Source organism: Nicotiana attenuata, unplaced genomic scaffold (genome assembly GCF_001879085.1).
Source record: "Nicotiana attenuata strain UT unplaced genomic scaffold, NIATTr2, whole genome shotgun sequence".
Taxonomy (NCBI): Eukaryota; Viridiplantae; Streptophyta; class Magnoliopsida; order Solanales; family Solanaceae; genus Nicotiana; species Nicotiana attenuata.
The window spans coordinates 375,327-394,142 of NW_017670722.1; the positions used below are offsets into that span (position 1 = coordinate 375,327).

Genomic DNA, 18,816 nt, shown 5'->3' on the forward strand with positions numbered 1-18,816 from the left:
ATGAAAGAGTTCAGATCCATCCTCTTATGACCAAATCAATACTATTAAAAAAAAAAAGCAGCCCAGTGCACTAAGCTTCTGCTATGTGCAGGGTGCGGGGAAGGGTCTACTGTACACAGTCTTGCTCTATATTTCTGCAAGAGGCTGTTTACGCGGCTCGAACCCGTAACCTCTTGATCCCATGGAAGCAACTTTGCCGATTACCCCCAAGGTTCCCTTTCTAAATCAATACTACTTATTACGGTTACTAAAAAGAAAGCTAAGTTTAGTATCAGAACCAAGTAAAGTTTCCTCCATAAGAAGTGTTGAGGGGAGCTTCTATTGGTTGTGGTTTTGGCCATCAGACCAAAGTAAATTTTCTTGTCCAACCAGTTCCAACAAAAATCTGGCAATTTGGTTCAAGTTCATTTCAGTAGATACATTGCAAAATATACTTCCATCATGCTGTAACCCCTCAAGAACGGGAAAGAACGAAACGAAACAAAATAAGAGGAGAGCAAACTAACCTATTTCGCTTTCATCTTCCATCAAACTGACCTTAAGTGGAATATAAATCTGCAACTGTTTCCTGTACATAGTTTATATGTACCAAAAACTAACTGAACCAAGCTTAAAAAACCTCCCAAGAACTATTCACTGTACAATTCACCTTTAAGAACTGGACTAACTACTTTATTATACTACTTAACCATTGATTTACACAACCACCAAGTTTAGTCAGTGCAGCAGCAGTAATCACCTCCTTGTTCAACTCCACCAACCAACCACCGGCTGCCGCGATTCTTCTTCTAAGTCACGAATTTACACCGCCGCCACCTACTCTGAACTATATATTCACAAGTAATGTACCTGATTGACCAAGACATGGAACCTACGAAAGGTAGAATGAGCCCTGTCCTTCAGTTATGGCATATAACAGTTTTTCCTTCATCTTCTCCTGCAAAATTTAAAGAAAATAAACAAAGTTATTTGTTTGCCAAATAATAATAAGCAAAAGAGACCTCACACAAGGCAGTGAAAGAGATAGGACTCGACTTTTGAAGAGTAAGGTGGTAGCTTCAGATAATTGGCACATGTCATCACACTAGGCAGGTCAGCATCAACCCAAACGCTGCAAGTCTGCCACAAACCAAAAGAGCTTGACATTAGAGCAGGACGTAACATAATATAAGACGGATATCTTTCTCTTGTCAATTGGACTATATTATGCACTCAGGAAATCTACATTGTACGGACCTTCCGAACAATTGTTAACTTTGGGCTTAGAGATGCCAGACCCCCTGGGGGCAGTCTAGGTGCACCAGTCACAAACTGCAGGAATGCTCTCTGTTGTTTGCTGTCAAACTCCCTCATAATTTCGAGTAACTGCAATTTTCCAGGAGATCAATTGTCAAAAGAAGCAATTGGTTCCATGAATAAAATCTGAAAAGATAAGAAATGATACAAACATTTACAACTGGAGGACTGCTAGCAGTGTACCCATGGTCAAACTTGATGTGATCCAGAAGCTCATTGGACTGCACAAAAGAATGATAATCAGTGAAAATGTAACAGGAAATTGAGCTTTTAAGGTATATCAATAGCTGCTCGGGAAGCAAAACTTACGTTCCATAATCCACACTCTCCGCACAACAGTCGCTCTAATTCATCCTCTGTGAATACTTGGAGATGTTTGATGGGGAAAACCTGAGGAACCGACAACACTTAAGAGGACTGATATTGGACTGCTATAGAGAGGGCGAAGACTTTAAAGAAAAAAATGAGTAACATGTGAACTACTTCTAGAGTTCTTTTCTTGTTTTGGAGGGGTGCGCCAGGCCCGTGCAGTAGTGCAATGCATGGGCGACGCGAGAGCCCAAGTAGCAAGCTACCTTAATGGACACTCCCCCTTAATAAATTGAGTTAATATCATGTGGGTTGATGACCCACATATCAGATATTACACTGATAAGAACAGATCCAACCAAATCTTATGGCAATATAAGATATGTGGGGTAACTGATTTTCTCATTTAATTTGATGAAGTAGCTCTAAAATGCTGCCATTTCAATAAGAAGAAAAAAACAATGTCATAGTAATTCAAATGCAGATGAAATTGCACAATCTTTAAAATACATAATTTTCTGGATAGTTCCCTTAAATGAAAGCTAATATCTAAATACTTTAACTGGCTTGCTAGTGTTCATGTGCCGGATGACACATACTTCAAAAGACCAGCAAATCTTAAAATGTGATGAAAACATACATGGAAATTATTACAAATTTCTGGTGTTACCACTTCCAGAGAGTAATTAACAAATCATTCAACTGATTTTCCCCTGATGCAAACTACAGTTGCAGATCTATAACAGCAAGAGATTATACTTAAAGATCGTTTGGTTGACACTGACCTGATCAAAGCCTGACTTGAATGCTCCAATTTGTCTTGATATCCCAGAATTTAAAGAAGCATCCACAATGAGTGAAACATATTCCTCTAAATTAGACATGTCAACCTAGAAAGCAAGTCATCAACTTCAATGATTGGCAGTTAGAATCTCATAAAATATCAGGCATCAACTTGTAGAGTGCCTAACCATTTTTGCATCGGATGCAGAATTAAAGACATAATCTGGATATCCAGGAAGAGTATAGTCAAGGCAAAGATCATCAATTTTCGTATTCCGGAAATTAAGTTCAAGGTCTAACGATGATTTTCCCTCAGATTCCAGATGTCTTTTTCTTTCAATAAGAGCCTGAAATTCTAGGAGAGCCACACCAAGTTCGGGGTCAAATGACTGGATGTCATATACCGTGAGTTCCTACAAAAAGAAGAGAACATAAGGAAAACTCAAGAACTAGAACTAACATAGTGGCCTATTAAAAATGGAGCATACCCTCCCAAGAACAAGTTTGTAAAATGCTTTGGATAAAGGAAGATCCAAAACCCTGCCATCTTGGAGAGCCTTTGCAACTATCTGCCCCAGAAGCACAAACTTTTTCAGCACTTCAGAGAACTCTAGGCCACTTGATGAATGGGATAAAGGGGACCATGGGCGAGGGAAGAGACCAAAAGAAGAGAAGAGCATTCCAGATTCCTCCTCTACACTCATGGTTCCACTAGCCATGCGATCACCTCTCCACATCCCTAGCCCAATCTTCTGGAACTCATGACTGACCAAGGTAAAAAATTCCAAGGTCGGTCCAAGACCAGTACCGACCTCATCAGTATATTCCACCTCAATGACAACCTTCTGATCGGCATGGAGGTCCATCATCTGTGTTGCAGAATCCAAAATTCTATTTCGATGAACTAAGATTTTTTTCCGGCGAAGGCCACCATTGTTTTGATGCCTACCGCTCATACCCCCTGCCGTATTATGAGATGACGGTTCAGGCTGGATTGGCGGCTTACCAAATGCAGCCAGGCGGAAATACTTGCATCTTGCCTCGAAACCAAACAAAAAGGGGCATGAATTAACCAACTGTCCACACCAAGGTGGCATGCCACCTACGGAAACAGAAAAAGGATTCCTCATTTGCAGTTCTAGTTTCTCTGTTAATTTAGTGTTTGCAAACTCATTCTGAGGGAGATCAGAATTTGTGAACTTTATATCACCAAAATCGGTGGTCTTCCCTTCTGCAAAAGCGTATATTTTCATACGGGACATGAGATGAAAACTGAACCTGTTCAGGCCTTCCAAGCTTTTCAGAAGAAATAAGATGTCATAAGTTGGACTTGATTTCTCAAGATCAACCATTTCGGAGCCAAACATGCTAGAGAAATATGGGGTGTACTGCCACCATGTTATAGGTTTCTCAGATGGAGTAGAATCTACGACGTGTTTGCCACTCTGAGCACATCCTGGTTTATGTCTCACAAATCTTCTGTAGGTCACCCTGTGTACTTGACTCCACATGCTTGAATTAGTAATGATGTCATTCCCTGCTTTAATCTGCTGCTGGAGTACAGTTTGATATAGGGTCAACTTCTGGTTCAACTGCTGTCCCTCCAAGTAGAATATCAATTTTGGTGCAACATCTTCATCATCAGAACATCCAGTACACTCTAAACTTGTGCTACTATCATCTTCAGACGAACAAAGTTTTCCTTTCTCCAAAGACTCCTTCAAGGCAACATTGGAACATAACATCAGGGATATGTCAGAATGCAGAGTACGTTGATTTGACATAGTCAATAAGATTCCCCGGCTATTTATACCACAATACAGAATCACTTACACATTGCGAAGAAAAAATTGAGGACATGCTAAAAGTACATAAGAAATAACTTGTTAAAACTATTACCAAAGGAAACGACTTACTGCATTAATATTTGAAATATCCATTGAATCACTCTTTGTTTTTTCTATATCCATAGTTTCCACTTCAACAGATAATTGTAAGTTACCCTTCACCTCCTGAGAGAAAACCGTAAGAATTTTGAATGAAGGAAGCTCATTACCATTAAATAAAAGGTATAAACGTAACAGATTGAGAAGCAATTACTACAAATAAAATTTTGATAAACAAACCTGTGTTTCATGGGCATTGGTGGGTGTGGTGTCCAATTCCATGGGTCCTGGACTTTTGCCTTGAGACGTGCTTGCATCTTGTGATGAACGAGAGGATGACTCTTCCTCTATAGCCAGAGTGGGAGGTTTCAACTTCTCACTTTTCCTTTTACTCACTTTTGGCCACAAGTATCCCTCAATTGTTTCCAAAGGCGAAAAAGGATCTACATTCACAACACTCTCTGTATAATCTCCAAGTGACGACTCCCCATCTCCCTTCACAAAGTGGACCTTCAGACAAGGATATGAAGTACAACGCCCATATGGGACAGTAGCATACGAGTTTCGTAGCTTAGACGCATGACTCAAGATGACTGGGAAGTTCTCCACAGAGGAAAGTGCACTGTGCAATCTCTTTATCAGTGCAAGAAAGGCGGAGTCCTCCAGAGGAGGGACTGAGTTATACAAAAGTAATCTACCAAACAGCGCAAATCTCTTTTCTACAATATACAGCTGATCTACTGAACCATCACCATCTACCTTTTGTCCCAAGTATTGGCCATTGGAAAGGTAATTCACGAGAGACTTTACAACTCCACTTTCAATGAACTCAAACGTGGAAATGGCATCATTTCCGTTTAACTCTGACATAATTTGATGCAAAACAGGGTAAAAGTCTTCTTTCTCTTGAAGAGGAGCAATGCTGCTGCTAGCTTTGTGGACCAGATCAGTTAACGCAGAAGATAGAGTCTTCAGCTTCTGTAGAACATCGGTTATTCCTAAATCAGAATTCATTGAGTCTGTTGCAAAGTAATTGGTCCTGATATGCCTAGCAAGATTTTGAACAGTTTCTTTCTCTATCTTGCAGGTCCTTGCTTCGGGTCCTGTTGAAGACTCAGAAGCAAAACAAAGACATTTTACTGCAGCACATGGTACTGATCCTTGGCAGGTTTCATCGGAATATAGAAACTGCGAACATTTTTCCGGGGAAAGAAATGCATCAACAGCAAAGAGAACACCTTCCTTTACAAATGAGTTCAAGAAAACATGAGAGAGCTTCTCTAGAAGCTTATCAACAATCTGAAGGGCTAGTATCAGAACATGAGGATCTTTGCGAGTAAAAACTCCAGCTAAGAAGCTGCAACATACAGATAAGTCAACATAGCCTAATAGAAAGAAGATATTAAGATTTTGCTAAAAGCATGGAGTAAATGAAACCATCTCACCTTGAAATATTAGTATTTTGAAGAAATTTGAGCATGTCAGATTTGCTGAAATAAACTAACTTATTGATAACAGATAGACAGCCGTAACAAGCATATAAATTTACACCAGAATTGACCACCTGTTTGATGATTAAAAAAAAGGTTAGTTAAAGAAAGAATGACAAAAACTAGAGCAAACTAATTTAGATACCACAACTAAGACAAACCACCTGGATTAACACAGGAAATAAATCAAAGCCAAATTTCTGCAGAAGATCAGGGTGATTGATGAGGAAGTGTTCTTTGTCTGCAGCTAGTTGGATATTCTGCTCTCTGGATATGGGAGGAAGAAGTTCGTTTAACAACTTGAGAACTTCGTCTACCTGAGGAACACAATAGAACACTATTGCTTCAGCAGTCATCACATGTAGAGACATAACCATCTGACAAGATATGAGCCAATACACTGACATTTCAATAATTGACGTCCTAAACTTATATATAGCTACCAATAGACAAGAAACACTTCAAATTAATGCTTATGTAATTGAAGGCATTCCCAATAGGTAGAATTGCTACAACCCCATAAAGGAAGAAAGTAATGGAACATCTGCTTATATTTTTTTTAATATCTGCTGATATTAAACAAACCTAAACGAAAAGATGTCACTTGATTGACAGACAAAGCCCTATTTCATCAGAATTGAGCAGGGGCAAAAAACGATGAACTCCTGATGATCCCACCACTGTATGCTAGCTGTTTGTTTCAGCGATCAGACACATGATTTACAATGTTTTTATATGAAAAGATCCAGATGACTCATATTCAAATGTTGAGGTGATTTTTCTTTTTTGGTTTTCAGCCACCTTTCACCCATTATCTTTTTCCTATTTCCCTCTCCTAAAATCTAAGACTAGAAGGTATAAAATGCTAATTCTCTCAATTAGCATAGCATGGAGGAAGAGAAATAGGAGACCTTTTGAATGGAAAGAGCTTGATTTTGTACATCTGAGAAATAGCCTCCTGTTTTTAATGTCTTTTTGGTACACCCATGAGGTTCCTAATTGTATAGACGATGGATGTCTTTCATAGAGAATCATATCTTTCTGCCGATTCTCTACTTTTGGCATACCTCTTGTATATAGGAGCTTTCCCAGTATCAATAAAATCATTATTACTTGATAAAAAATCAAGACTTGCATATCAAATTTATGGTGGTATTCCTCTACTCCAAGATTGCAAGTCAAGACTTGCACATCAAATTTATGGGGATATTCCTCTACACTCCCTTTTATTATTTCATACTACTCTTCTTCCTTCTCTTCAAACAAAGAAGCGGTCCTTTAAACCCTAATCTAACCATAGCTCTTAGCTTCCATAAACTTGGTTAACGATGCAGTTGTCCAAGATCATACACTTGAATAATATTAAATTTTCATCATGATAGCATCACTCTTCCACATTCTATCTGTTCCAACAAGAACACCCGGCAGCTCCTCTAATAGCAATCCATGAGTTCATACTAAAACAGAATGAAGCCATGACGGATCACTTATTTTCCACATAAAAGAGTAGGCATTGATATCACTCAAAAACTACAGTGCAACCTAATTGGTCCCCCTCTTTTTCAACTTGACAGGTAAAATCCGAGCAAGCGCCAGTCAATGAGTCAACAGATAAAGCACAAAAACCATGCTCGCCAAACGAATATTACCAGGCAACAGAGAATTATCTGGTCAAAGTTACCAACAGTCTTTGAGAAACCAAAAGTGTAACTGGTTTCATGACTACCAGACGTAAGTAGAAAATTCTTTTACATGACAACTCCCCGTTGCTTCTTTTTTTTCTTTGTGATCAAATCTATGCTACAATTCCCTTTTCATATGTATAGCTGCGAAATAGAATTTCATTTAAAATAACATAACAATCAACAATTAAAAGAACAAGGACACTATATAAGGCTAAGACCTGATTATAATGCCCATCAACCGTCAGAGTGGAAGGCCCCCCATGTGAGAAGTCATAAGTGGATAAAATGTCCTTTGATATGCGGCTGATGTTAAGTTCAAAGAGAGTCCTGACGGCCACAATAGATCCAGCAGCCAGTTTGACAAGTAACCCAATTAAACCCTAACATGGGAAAAAATTACTTCTAAACCAAGACAATAAAGAATGTAGACAAGGGATATTCATATCTGATGACTGCAACTAAAACAAACAACAGCTTACAGCATAAACTGATTGGCAAACTGTTGTTCGACCATTCAACTCTATGAGATGTGTGGCTTGCTGAACCAGACCGTGTTTACAGAGTTCATCCAACATATCGGAAGAGCGACATACTTGCTCCACTATTCTAATTAAGCAAGTGGCTACACTCTCAACAAGCTGAAAGATGAAGAAACCATTTCAATGTTATAAAATTGTTACACTAAATAATTAACAGGAATCAGTACAGGAACAGCTCTTGGAACAAATTATACCTGTCTATCCTCGTATAGAAGAAGATTACACAAAATGGGAACCGCCTCCATCAAAGGTGACGGACATTCAGAGGGAAGCTTTTTACAAATATTTACTACAGTTGAGAGTGCCTTTCTCTGCAACAGATAAATAAAAACAAAGAGAAGAAGATCAACTTCTCAACCTTCAATTCATCAGTTTATCAATAGGCAGATTCTTAATGTTATTGCTTTACCTGCACACTTGTAGAAAAGAAATCAATATAACTTAAAATGGCCATGATAGCCCCAGATTGCAAACACACAATCGGCTGGTCATGCGAAATTTTCTCCAGTGCTTGCAAACACTATATTGAAGAAGAAGAAAAAATCAACCACAGGAATCCACCTAAAAAGCTTTCTACTATTTACTTTAGTACAAAGAAGATAAAGTATTGATAAACCACTTGGCACACCTGTTCAGCCACATCCAAGTACTCAATGGCCATTAACCTTTGACAAAGGGCAGGAACTGCATCATGTCTAACTAGGTAGGCGGAAGAACGAGGATGAATTTCACACAAATAAGTTATTGCCCTGATAGCTAATAGCATTATATCCGGATTGCTCTCATGTCTAGCCAATCTTACAAGAACGGGAGAAAATGAATCTGCCATTAAGTTTGAAATCGAACTGTCAGGAGAAAAAGATAACAATTCACATAGCTCGGTAAGAGCAGCCAACAACGCTGATTCATCAGATAATTCCTTGCTCAAACTTGACAAAATTCCTTTGAATTTGCCCTGATTGTCCAGCGATTGCCGCCTGTAATAGTCCCTGAAGCTATTATCAGATTCACAAGATCCATAAGCAGAGTCCTTTCCACCTTCACTTGACCCTGAACTTGACGATGATGTGTCCACATCGCCATTGCGGCTTTCGTGTATAGAACTCATTGTAGTATGAACCACTGAATTAGAGGTACTTGGCCTGAATTCCGTGGAGCTACAGGCTCGCTTATCGGCAGGCAGTTCATCAACAGTTTCAGTTCTTTTCTGCCCCCGGTTTCCCATTAAACAACACCAAGCCAGTTCTATATGCAGTCCTGTCAATATTATTATTATAAGCACTTCTCTCTTAACAACCCATAATCATTCTCAAGTGCACCAAACATCAACAGATTTTTCAGCCATCTAAACAAAACATTATTTTCGAACAAGCAAAACGGATATAGAGGACTCATTGTCCTTATATAAATAGCACAAGTTGTGGATATAATCCACTCATTGATTAATCCATGGAAACAAAATTTTGGACTTCTCTATTTATGGAATTACAAAATATGTCACAATAAATTAACCAGTAACAAGGAGAACCTCCCAAACGAAGTCATCATAGTGTTATATGTTGATCATTTAGTAGAACAAACAGACAGTACACGCTTATAGCAATAGAGTGAGTTTATGTTATGCGCCCTGACGGCAGAGGCGGAGTCAGGATTTCAAGCTTATGGGTTCGAGATTGTAATCGTTTTAAGTTATTGGGATTTTTAAGACAAATACGAAATTCGAACCAAAACTACGAACCCGCTCCGGCACTCTAGCTCCGCTTGAGTGACGGTGTAAAAGATATTTATAGGATCAGGTTCTTTATAAGGTAATTATCGGTAACTAACATGCTATAATAGGTTAAATTTCACTGACAAGTGTAAAAGAATCTCTAAAAAGTCACTGTATATAACTTTAATCCATCAATGGAACAACATATCAACGTTAAAACACTAAAATTAGCAACAACAAAAAATGCATTCTTTCGACCAAAAAGCCTCCAAGAAAAAGGCACCCCAGAAAAAGTCCAAGTGATTTAAGCAAATACGCGCCCACACACACACACACATCATACATACATAGTTTCTGCAATTTGAAGGAGGTGATCAGCTTAAAGCAATAGGCAAAAGCACAAAGTATGCAATTTCTGTAGGATAAATAGCCTTTACTCAGATGATTAAAAAGTGTAATAAGATGAAAATTACAAGACCCATAATCACTTTTTAACCAAAAAAAATAAAAAAATTAATTCTTGGGGTACCTAAAGGCGGTGGAGTTTAATCGATCTTTTCTTTTCTTTTATTAATTACTTCCCCTTTTATCTTCTTCCTCTTCACAACTTCTGCGTTGAATTTTTACACATACAACACCAAGTTCAGTGTGTGTGTGTGTTTAAATATATACAATGGAAAATAAAGGATGATGATGTTTGATGATAGATAATGATGAAAAACAGAGTAGCGAAAAGAGGGGGGGAGGGGGGGGGGGGGTAGGTGGAGTGTTAATTACAGGAAGAATGAAATTCTAAGAGGAAACAAATTGTATGAGATTAAGGTATCTACACACTAGAAACTATCAAGGTTGATGCAGCTTCACCATCAAAAGGTAACACGTGATAGACTATATGGAATTTTGATCACAATTCATATGCTTTACAAATACATGTCAACCATAGAGAGCGGTGTAGGAAGATAATTGTTATTCTTAAACAAAAGTTTGGGCGAATTTCACCGATAGTCACTTTTAAGCCCGTTATTTAAAATATATTCATAATTTATAATGTATTTAAAGATTATAAAATTCACCCAAACTTCACAATTTAGTGTCCTGAATTTTTGAACTGCTAATTTGAAATTTAGGACTAAGTGTCCTGAATTGCTGAATTACCAATTTAAAATCCAGAACATACTAGTCGAACTTCTCGATGCAATTTTCGAACTTTAGAACACGATGTCCTGAAGTTTAAACTTTGAGGTTTAAACTCTAGGAATTCGTGTCCTGAAGTTTGAGCGAAATTGGCTAATTTTTAAATACATTGTAAACTGTGGATATATTTTAAACAACATGCTTAAAAGTTGCTACGTAGTGTCATTTCTACCAAAAGTTTCGGGTTCGACTCTGAGAAATTTTATAGTAGGCCATGCAATTCGAATTTAGATGAAGTGTACAGATTATTATTTCTAGGACTGCTATTTAGGGGGCTTGACACAAAAGGGATTTTTCGAGCGGTCTTAGCGGAATGTCACCAAAATTGGTGATATTTAGAAAATGACCCTAGATCCGCACAAACTCTTTAGGGGTTTCTCTACCTGATTAAATTGTTCCAGATTGTCATACTTTTGCTCTTAAAGATTTCTCTGCCAATCCGGTATAGTTGATGCTATTATTACTCTACCTATTTATTAAGTTGTTCATTGAAGTCTACCGGATTGTCATACTTCTGTCAAGCAAGAATTTCTCTACCAGGTCGGTAGAGTTGATCTTATATTTTGTCTATCTATCCGTTAAGTTGTTCATCGAAGTCTACCAGATTGACATATTTTGTCTAGGTTGTTTTAACATGGTGTTCTTCCAATTCGCAACTCTTATTTCAATCAAATCACCCCAAATTTGCTCCAATACCAACCAAATACCAACACAAATAATTCACAATCACCAATTTAGTCGAATAAAACCAAATAAGAAAGACTCACTTTGTCTTCTTCAACATTTTTGTTGGTAACTAATAATTTTATTAATCACCAGAGGTTTTGAAACAATACAAAACTTTAGCACAACTATAGCTCAGTTGGCTAATCAAAGAAAAACGAAAAGATCTCTAAAGGCTTCATATCTAAAAGTACTCCCTAAGCTCTGGTACTTTAAGGAAACACTAATACAGAATGCAAACTTTACATCATAAAACTTTGGACTAGGTTCCTGATTCCTTCTGAAGCTCTGATGTTGCAAATGTATGCAACCTCTCGTTTGATGCTTTGTCATGCAGTGGCTCTCTTCTAAAACATTCTCCTGTTCTCTCCATCCATATTGCATTAATACACTCAGGGGTCGTTTGGTTGCCGGTTAGAGTTATGCAGGTATTAGTTATACATGTATTAGTTATGCAGGGATTAGTTATGCAGGGATAAGTAATGCAGTGATTAGTTATGCAGGTATTAGTTATGCAGAGATTATTTTTTTCAATGTTTGGTTTGTTGTATTAGAAATTGATATACATTATATAAATTTTAAAGTAAAATGCTTGTTTACAACTATACCCCTGGCCTTCTTTTGCATTATTTTTTCTCTCTTTCCATTTATGTAGGAAACAATTTAGTTAGGAACTTTGGGTGTTACTTTCACTTCTTCGTCATACTACTGAACTATGTGAAGTTTAGACATATTTGATTTTCACTTCTTAGTTTTGGTATTTCCATTTTCTAGTGGCTTCTCCAGTTTGCTTTTGCTAGTTTGTTCTTTAAAAATGAGAGAAGACAAGGTATATAGTTGGCAAGTGAAATCAAGTGAAACCTGTTGACGGGTTGGCAGAGAAATAAGGAAGCCTTATGTGTAAAGTGATAGGGGTAAATTTGTCATTTCAGTATTTTATCCATGTATTACTAATACATGTATTAGTTATTCCATCTTCTACCCCGCATAAAATAATACACAGATTGACTCATAACTTATACATGTATTATTTATGCATAATTGAAAAATGTCAACCAAACATGGTATTAGTTATGCAGAATTTTATACAAAATAACTATTGCCTACCAAACATGGTATAAGTTATGTTACTCCTTATACATGAATAACCTTTCTTCTAACCAGCTACCAAACGACCTCTCAGTGTATATCATTTTGAAAGTTCGGGCTGGCTGGCTTCTTCCTTAGGCATTTTTGATTGCCCACGGGAGATGTGATTCTCAATTGGTCCCCTGAAAATTGGCTTCTTTCATCCATCAAGTATTGTTGTCTATATCTTTTTCGCAAATTTACATTCCACAAAGAGGTGATCTCTTGATTCTTGATGGTTATGACATAGCCTGCAACTTGGATCTAGTACTAATCCCTACTTGAGTAGCCTATCTGTAGTCAGTAACTTCCCATGCAGCATTAGCCACAGCGTGAATCTTGATTTTGGTCGTGCATCATTTTGAAACATCAGACACTTCCATGGCACCTTTGGATAATCTCCCAACAGCTGTAAGTATATTTACCTAATCATGCTCTTTCTTGGATTAAACTCACAGTGAAGCTGGTTCACTATCTCCTTATAGTTGATGGACTTGCCTTATCATCAAACAAGCTGAAGGATTGCATATAGATGTTCGTAACACGCAGCGGAAGACAATAAAAATCATAGGCAGAACTTTTCGTGTTTAAAATTTATTTACATGTCAAAGATCGGATCTAAGACATACCTGATGAATAGAGTCTCGTTTTAAAATTTCTTCGATAGTGCCAAGACTCTATGCGTATCCACACTGAGACACCGGAGAACAAATTGAACAAAATATTGTGCTGAAATGTTTTTGAACAACAAGAAACACTTTTCTTGTAATGATATTTTCTCTCTTGGCTTATGTTGCACTCTCACTTTCACAAAGTGATTTTTCTTCTCAAGAATTAATAGTACGGCAAATTTTCTCCATCACCCTTTATATAGCATCACCTATAAACCCTTTTCCTATTTGGTTGAGGTAATGATTTACTTAGGGTAAAAGTTTATCTATATATATATATATAAAGTTGAGACAATAGGAGATGACTTGGCACCTCTCTTTGGCCAAGGATCCTATTTATCTATTTTTTCCTTTTTTCCCCCTATTTATGTGCTATTTATAAAAGAAGTATTCCTCTTTAACAAATTCCAACAGTCACTTAATAAAAAAATCTACACATCACGTCCTTTCACTTCTCTTTCTCCCATGTCTTCAGCCGTTACCAACATAATGAACTCATTTATATCTTTCCTCATTACTACTACTATTTATTTCTTCTCCTAAAATTCCTCCTCTTCCTTCCTAATTTCTTACCGTTTTTCCTTTTCTTTCCTAATTTCTCCATTGCAGATGAATTATGAGTTGTTCTTTTTTCTTCTTTTTGTGTGTGTGTGTGTGTATCTTTTAGACCTTTTTAGTCGAAAAGGTTGAAATTTGTAACGTTAATTGTTACTATTCATCTTTGCTTTTTTATCTCTTTTACTTTTCTTAATTCTTAGTCGGAAATAATTGTCATTTTGTAATATGTTTGAAGTCTTTTCCTGCTTTAATTGCAGAAAATTAGAATATTATTGTGCTTAATGTATATATAAGATTTTGATGTTTTCTTTCTCCTCTTTTTTTCATTGATTTTGTTTTTGTTTTTTTTGCAGGTTGATTAATGTTGTGTGTAGTTGCTACATTTAGATTAATTTGTTTCAAGCATAATAATGTTAAGCCGTTTTCTAAATTGTATTTTCTGGAGCAATTGCACTTGCCATTCAGAAGACGTTTAAGTCTATCATGAGGAGTGGTAATTGATGCTTTATTACCTTTTGCCTGTAATATTTTTTTTCTCCTTTTTAATTTTATTGATTTTAGTTTTATGTTTTTGCAAGTTGATAATTAGTAGTGTGTTTAGTTGATGCATTTAGTTTATTTCATAATTTCTAAGGAATATGTTAAATCGTTGTCTAATGTGCATTTTCTGGAATAATTGTGATTTAGAGGAGTTTAAGTCTATTGTGAGAATGATAATTCATGTATCATTACGTTTCTCTTTCTTTTTAGTACATGATGAACATGCATATTCTGTCCTCTTATACCTATTCATAATCGTAATTGATAGTGCAATTTATAAAAGGAAATTTACTATTTGCATAATACTTATCCAACTAAATTTTGTTTTGTTTGTATTCAGATATAGTGTCAGATTTTTTAACTCACGGATTCTAATTCACAATATTTTTTACTTACTAGGTTCTACAATTAAGGTACTTATTGGCAAAAATTGATGGGAGCAAAGATGACTATATATGAAATAATGAAGAGAGTATAAAATGGAAAGCAAAAATTAGTTGAGGAAAAAAAATGTATTTTTCAGATTTTTTTCGAAAATTAGCAGGAGGAAAAAAAGAATAAATTTAATTATTTTAGAAGGAATAACAAATGTTTACTACCTGGAGTACAATAACAAAGGGGTCCAATAAGAAAGAGAGAATCAAAGAGAAGGAAGAAATGAGTAAGAAAAGAAGGGGGAAAGGAAAAGAAGAATCGTGTAGGGGGGGGGGGGGGGGGGAGAAAAAGAAAATAAAGAAGGAAAAATTAAAAATAAAACTCTCACTCTATAATAGAGGAAATAAAATATAAATCACGTCTTATATACATATATTTTTAAGAAATTGATCTTCTAGGAATACGATCAAATAAACACTTAAATGCACACCAAAGTATCCTTTACTCAAATACTTATGAAAATATAGAAAACAAACGTACTTTTTAAGAAATATAACCAAATATACCTACTATAATAGGAAAATATTAAAAAAGGATTCTAAAGTCTCTAAAAGACTTTAGTAAAGTTCTAAAATTAGTAAAAAATATTTTTCTTTTTAATTTATCTTCTCCTAAAACGAGAAGACTTTCAAATCTTTTCCAAAGCACATTTGGTAAAATTTTAGGAGTATGAATAGTGAAACACTGAGATGTAATTTTACTTGCCTACATTATTGATTTTTCGATTCTCCTTTGAGAAAAGGAGGATTTTTGATTGGGTGGGTTCAAAGAAAAAGAAATATTTTTTGTTTACCTTACTTACTTTCCTTTTCCTTATATCAATAACTCAATCAAAATGCAATTATCTCCAAGAACAAAAAGTCTGTTATGCTTAATACCTTGAGTTTGATCGATATCTGTCTTAGTTCGACCCTTTTTTCGAGTAGTTTTTTCTTCGGCAAATTGCCCGAGGCCTATACTTTTTTGAATCCAATCGTAGATATTATGCCAGTCATATCTCTGTTCTTTTTTCTCTTAGCCTTTGTTTGGCAAGCTGCTGTAAGTTTTCGATGAGATCCTTAATAATATCCTAGAAAATTCATGATTTATTCGAGAAAAAAATTCTAAAATAAATAAAATCAGATAAGCTTTACCGTTTGAAACCTCGATTCAAACATTGAAATTCTTGGATAGTCACGAGAAATCCGGCTTAACTTATTTCCTTATTTTTTGACGCTTTCCTTTCCAGTGAAAGACCTTATTAGGCTCCTCACAATACCTAATTGTGTATATAAAAAAAAATTTGGTTAATGACAAACTCTTAGTAGAAAAGAATTTATGAAAATTCTTTTAGAGAAAGAGCTTCATTGCTTGGTGTCAGACTAGCATATGCGGTAGAAAATGGATGATCTATTCTCTTTTTTTCAAAAAAATCATCTTGGAGATTGTGTAATGCTTACTCTCAAACTCTTCGTTTACACAGTAGTGATATTTTTTGTTTCTCTCTTCATCTTTAGATTCCTATCTAATGATCCCGGACGTAATCCTGGACGTGAAGAATAAAATAAAAAGGGTTTTTCCTTGCTTGATTTTCCAATTTTCTTATGATTTGGTCTATTCCACACATTTAACTAAGAATAAGAACAAAGGATTTCGAAATTTGAAAAAAAAAATCAAGTCATCAACGGAAAGAGAGGGATTCGAACCCTCGGTACGATTAACTCGTACAACGGATTAGCAATCCGCCGCTTTAGTCCACTCAGCCATCTCTCCCAATTGAAAAAGATAATTACTACATGAGATAGCACATAAGATAAAGGAAAGAATCCTTCTTTCTCTCTTTTCTTCTTTCTATATTATATAGATATGTACAACTTTTATCATCAATTTCCTTTATTTCTTTATCTAAAGTAAAGGAAGGGCTCAGAAGAGCCAAGAATATCAAGAAAAATAAAGAAGACCTCTTTTCTTTGTCTTGATTTTGTTCGAAAGGACCCTCTTATTCTCATGGCCTGGTCTGGTCAGTACCCAGCCGGGCCTCTTTTGTTCCAACGAATTTGAATTTGAAAACCAAAATGCCTGTTATAGTTGTAATATTTCATTTTAATTGAATAGTTAATATTCAAGCAACAAGAAAAAATTCCCATTTTTTGTAAAATTTTTGTAAAAGTAAAATAAAATATATAAAATAGAAAATTCGATCAAAATAAAAGTCTCATTTCTCTTTCTGCTTTTTTATTTTATGTTTACCACCTTGCTGGACTAAAAAAAAAGAAGCTTTCGAATATTCCACAATGCATTTTTATGTTATGATTTTAGTGGTTTTGTACGAGCCGTATCTCTATCAAAACTCCTCCAGCAAAAGAAAAGATAGAACTTAATTCTGTAATTTAGTTATTTAAATGAAACCCTCGTTTCCGAATCTCATCAATTGGAATCCCCCCAGGAAAAAAGATCAACACTCTAATTTGGATGATTCTGTGACGACCCTATCTGTCACGACCCGGATTTCCCACCATCGGGATCGTGATGGCGCCTACTCGTGGTAGCTAGGCAAGCCAACTTATTTACCTTTCATTAATAAATAAATCTGTTAACAATCTATAGCATTAATAAGTAATATGGAATTTAATAATAATAATAGCGGAAGTCTAATTTATAAGTCTGAATCAAAACGCGGAATAGTCAATAATAGCCTCTACCCAAGATTTGGTGTCACATTACCCACGAACTGCTACGAATTTACTAAATACGAAGGGCTGAAAGAAACATATAAGCTGTCTGTCTCGAAAACAATGAGGCAACAGTCGAAAGAGAACATAAGGAAGAGACGCCGGGCCTGTGGACGCCTGCAAGGCTACCTCAGTCTCGTGTAAATGAAATCCTGCTCCCGTACTACTGCTGCTGCTGCTCCTCAAAACCTGGACCTGTGCAAAAATGCACAGAAGTGTAGCATCAGCACAACCGACCCCATGTGCTGGTAAGTGTCTAGCCTAACCTCGGCGAAGTAGTGACGAGGCTAGAGTGGACACCACATAAACCTGTGCAGTTATAAATATATAGCGAAAATCGAATACCAAACAACTAGCAATATGGGAGGGGGAAACATGCTATGGGGAGATACAATATTAACAGTAACCCAGGGTAATAAACTAAAGCAACTTAGATCCACCATAAACAAGGAATCAATACTCAATATAAACACAGGGCATCAAATAACTGTTGCGGCGTGCAACCCGCTCCATAATTACCACTGTTGCGGCGTGCAACCCGCTCCACAAATACCACTGTTGCGGCGTGCAACCCGACCCATATCATTATCATGTATCATTGTTGCGACGCGCAACCCGATCCTCACATATTATTATTGCGGCGTGCAACCCGACCCTCACATATTATTGTTGCGGCGTGCAACCCGACCCTCACATATTATTGTTGCGGCGTGCAACCCGCTCCACCAAGATCATATTTCCTCATCCAAACCACAGTCACAAGATCATATTTTGTGACTGTGGTTTGGATGAGGAAATATGATCTGGGTGGAGCGGGTTGCACGCCGCAACAATGATATTGAGGATCGGGTTGCCCGCCGCAACAATAATATGTGAGGGTCGGGTTGCACGCCGCAACAATAATATGTGAGGGTCGGGTTGCGCGCCGCAACAATGATACACAATAATATGTGAGGGTCGGGTTGCGCGCCGCAACAATGATACATGATAAATGATATGGGTCGGGTTGCACGCCGCAACAATGGTATTTGTGGAGCGGGTTGCACGCCGCAACAATGGTAATTATGGAGCGGGTTGCACGTCGCAACAGTTATTTGATGCCCTGTGTTTATATTGAGTATTGATTCCTTGTTTATGGTGGTATCTAAGTTGCTTTA

The 18,816-nt window shown here is 36.7% G+C and overlaps 1 protein-coding gene and 1 non-coding gene across 4 annotated transcripts; both read right to left on the reverse strand.

Moving 5' to 3' along the window:
• Positions 1 to 325: 325 nt before the first annotated feature.
• LOC109242670 (E3 ubiquitin-protein ligase UPL4) lies at positions 326 to 10,618 on the reverse strand. 3 transcript variants are annotated; one of them, XM_019409511.1, is made up of 18 exons: positions 10,534 to 10,618; positions 8,617 to 9,245; positions 8,398 to 8,508; positions 8,183 to 8,299; positions 7,929 to 8,087; positions 7,668 to 7,829; positions 5,929 to 6,081; positions 5,720 to 5,838; positions 4,515 to 5,631; positions 4,305 to 4,400; positions 2,877 to 4,106; positions 2,577 to 2,801; positions 2,391 to 2,495; positions 1,606 to 1,686; positions 1,449 to 1,517; positions 1,237 to 1,365; positions 1,036 to 1,119; positions 326 to 937 (listed from the first exon to the last, which is right to left on the reverse strand). In XM_019409511.1, the coding sequence occupies exons 2-18, from the start codon at positions 9,211 to 9,213 to the stop codon at positions 872 to 874; spliced, it is 4,620 nt and encodes a 1,539-aa protein (XP_019265056.1). In that variant the 5' UTR covers positions 9,214 to 9,245; positions 10,534 to 10,618; the 3' UTR covers positions 326 to 871. The 3 variants fall into 3 exon arrangements, with proteins under 3 accessions (XP_019265056.1, XP_019265058.1, XP_019265055.1); XM_019409513.1 differs by lacking the exon at positions 10,534 to 10,618 and adding an exon at positions 10,229 to 10,435 and having other exon boundaries at positions 2,877 to 4,103; XM_019409510.1 differs by lacking the exon at positions 10,534 to 10,618 and adding an exon at positions 10,229 to 10,435.
• Positions 10,619 to 16,612: 5,994 nt separating this feature from the next.
• Positions 16,613 to 16,700, reverse strand: TRNAS-GCU. Its single transcript has one exon. It is a non-coding gene; the product is annotated as a tRNA-Ser (tRNA).
• Between the last annotated feature and the right edge of the window lie 2,116 nt (positions 16,701 to 18,816).

Coding starts and splice junctions, on each gene's coding strand:
- LOC109242670 (XM_019409511.1), bottom strand. CDS start 9,213: ATGGGAAACCGGGGGCAGAAAAGAACTGAAACTGTTGATGAACTGCCT. Junction 2,802..2,876: donor ACAAACTTGTTCTTGGGAGG/GTATGCTCCATT, acceptor TTCTTTTTGTAG/GAACTCACGGTATATGACAT. Junction 1,120..1,236: donor AGTTAACAATTGTTCGGAAG/GTCCGTACAATG, acceptor GGTTTGTGGCAG/ACTTGCAGCGTTTGGGTTGA.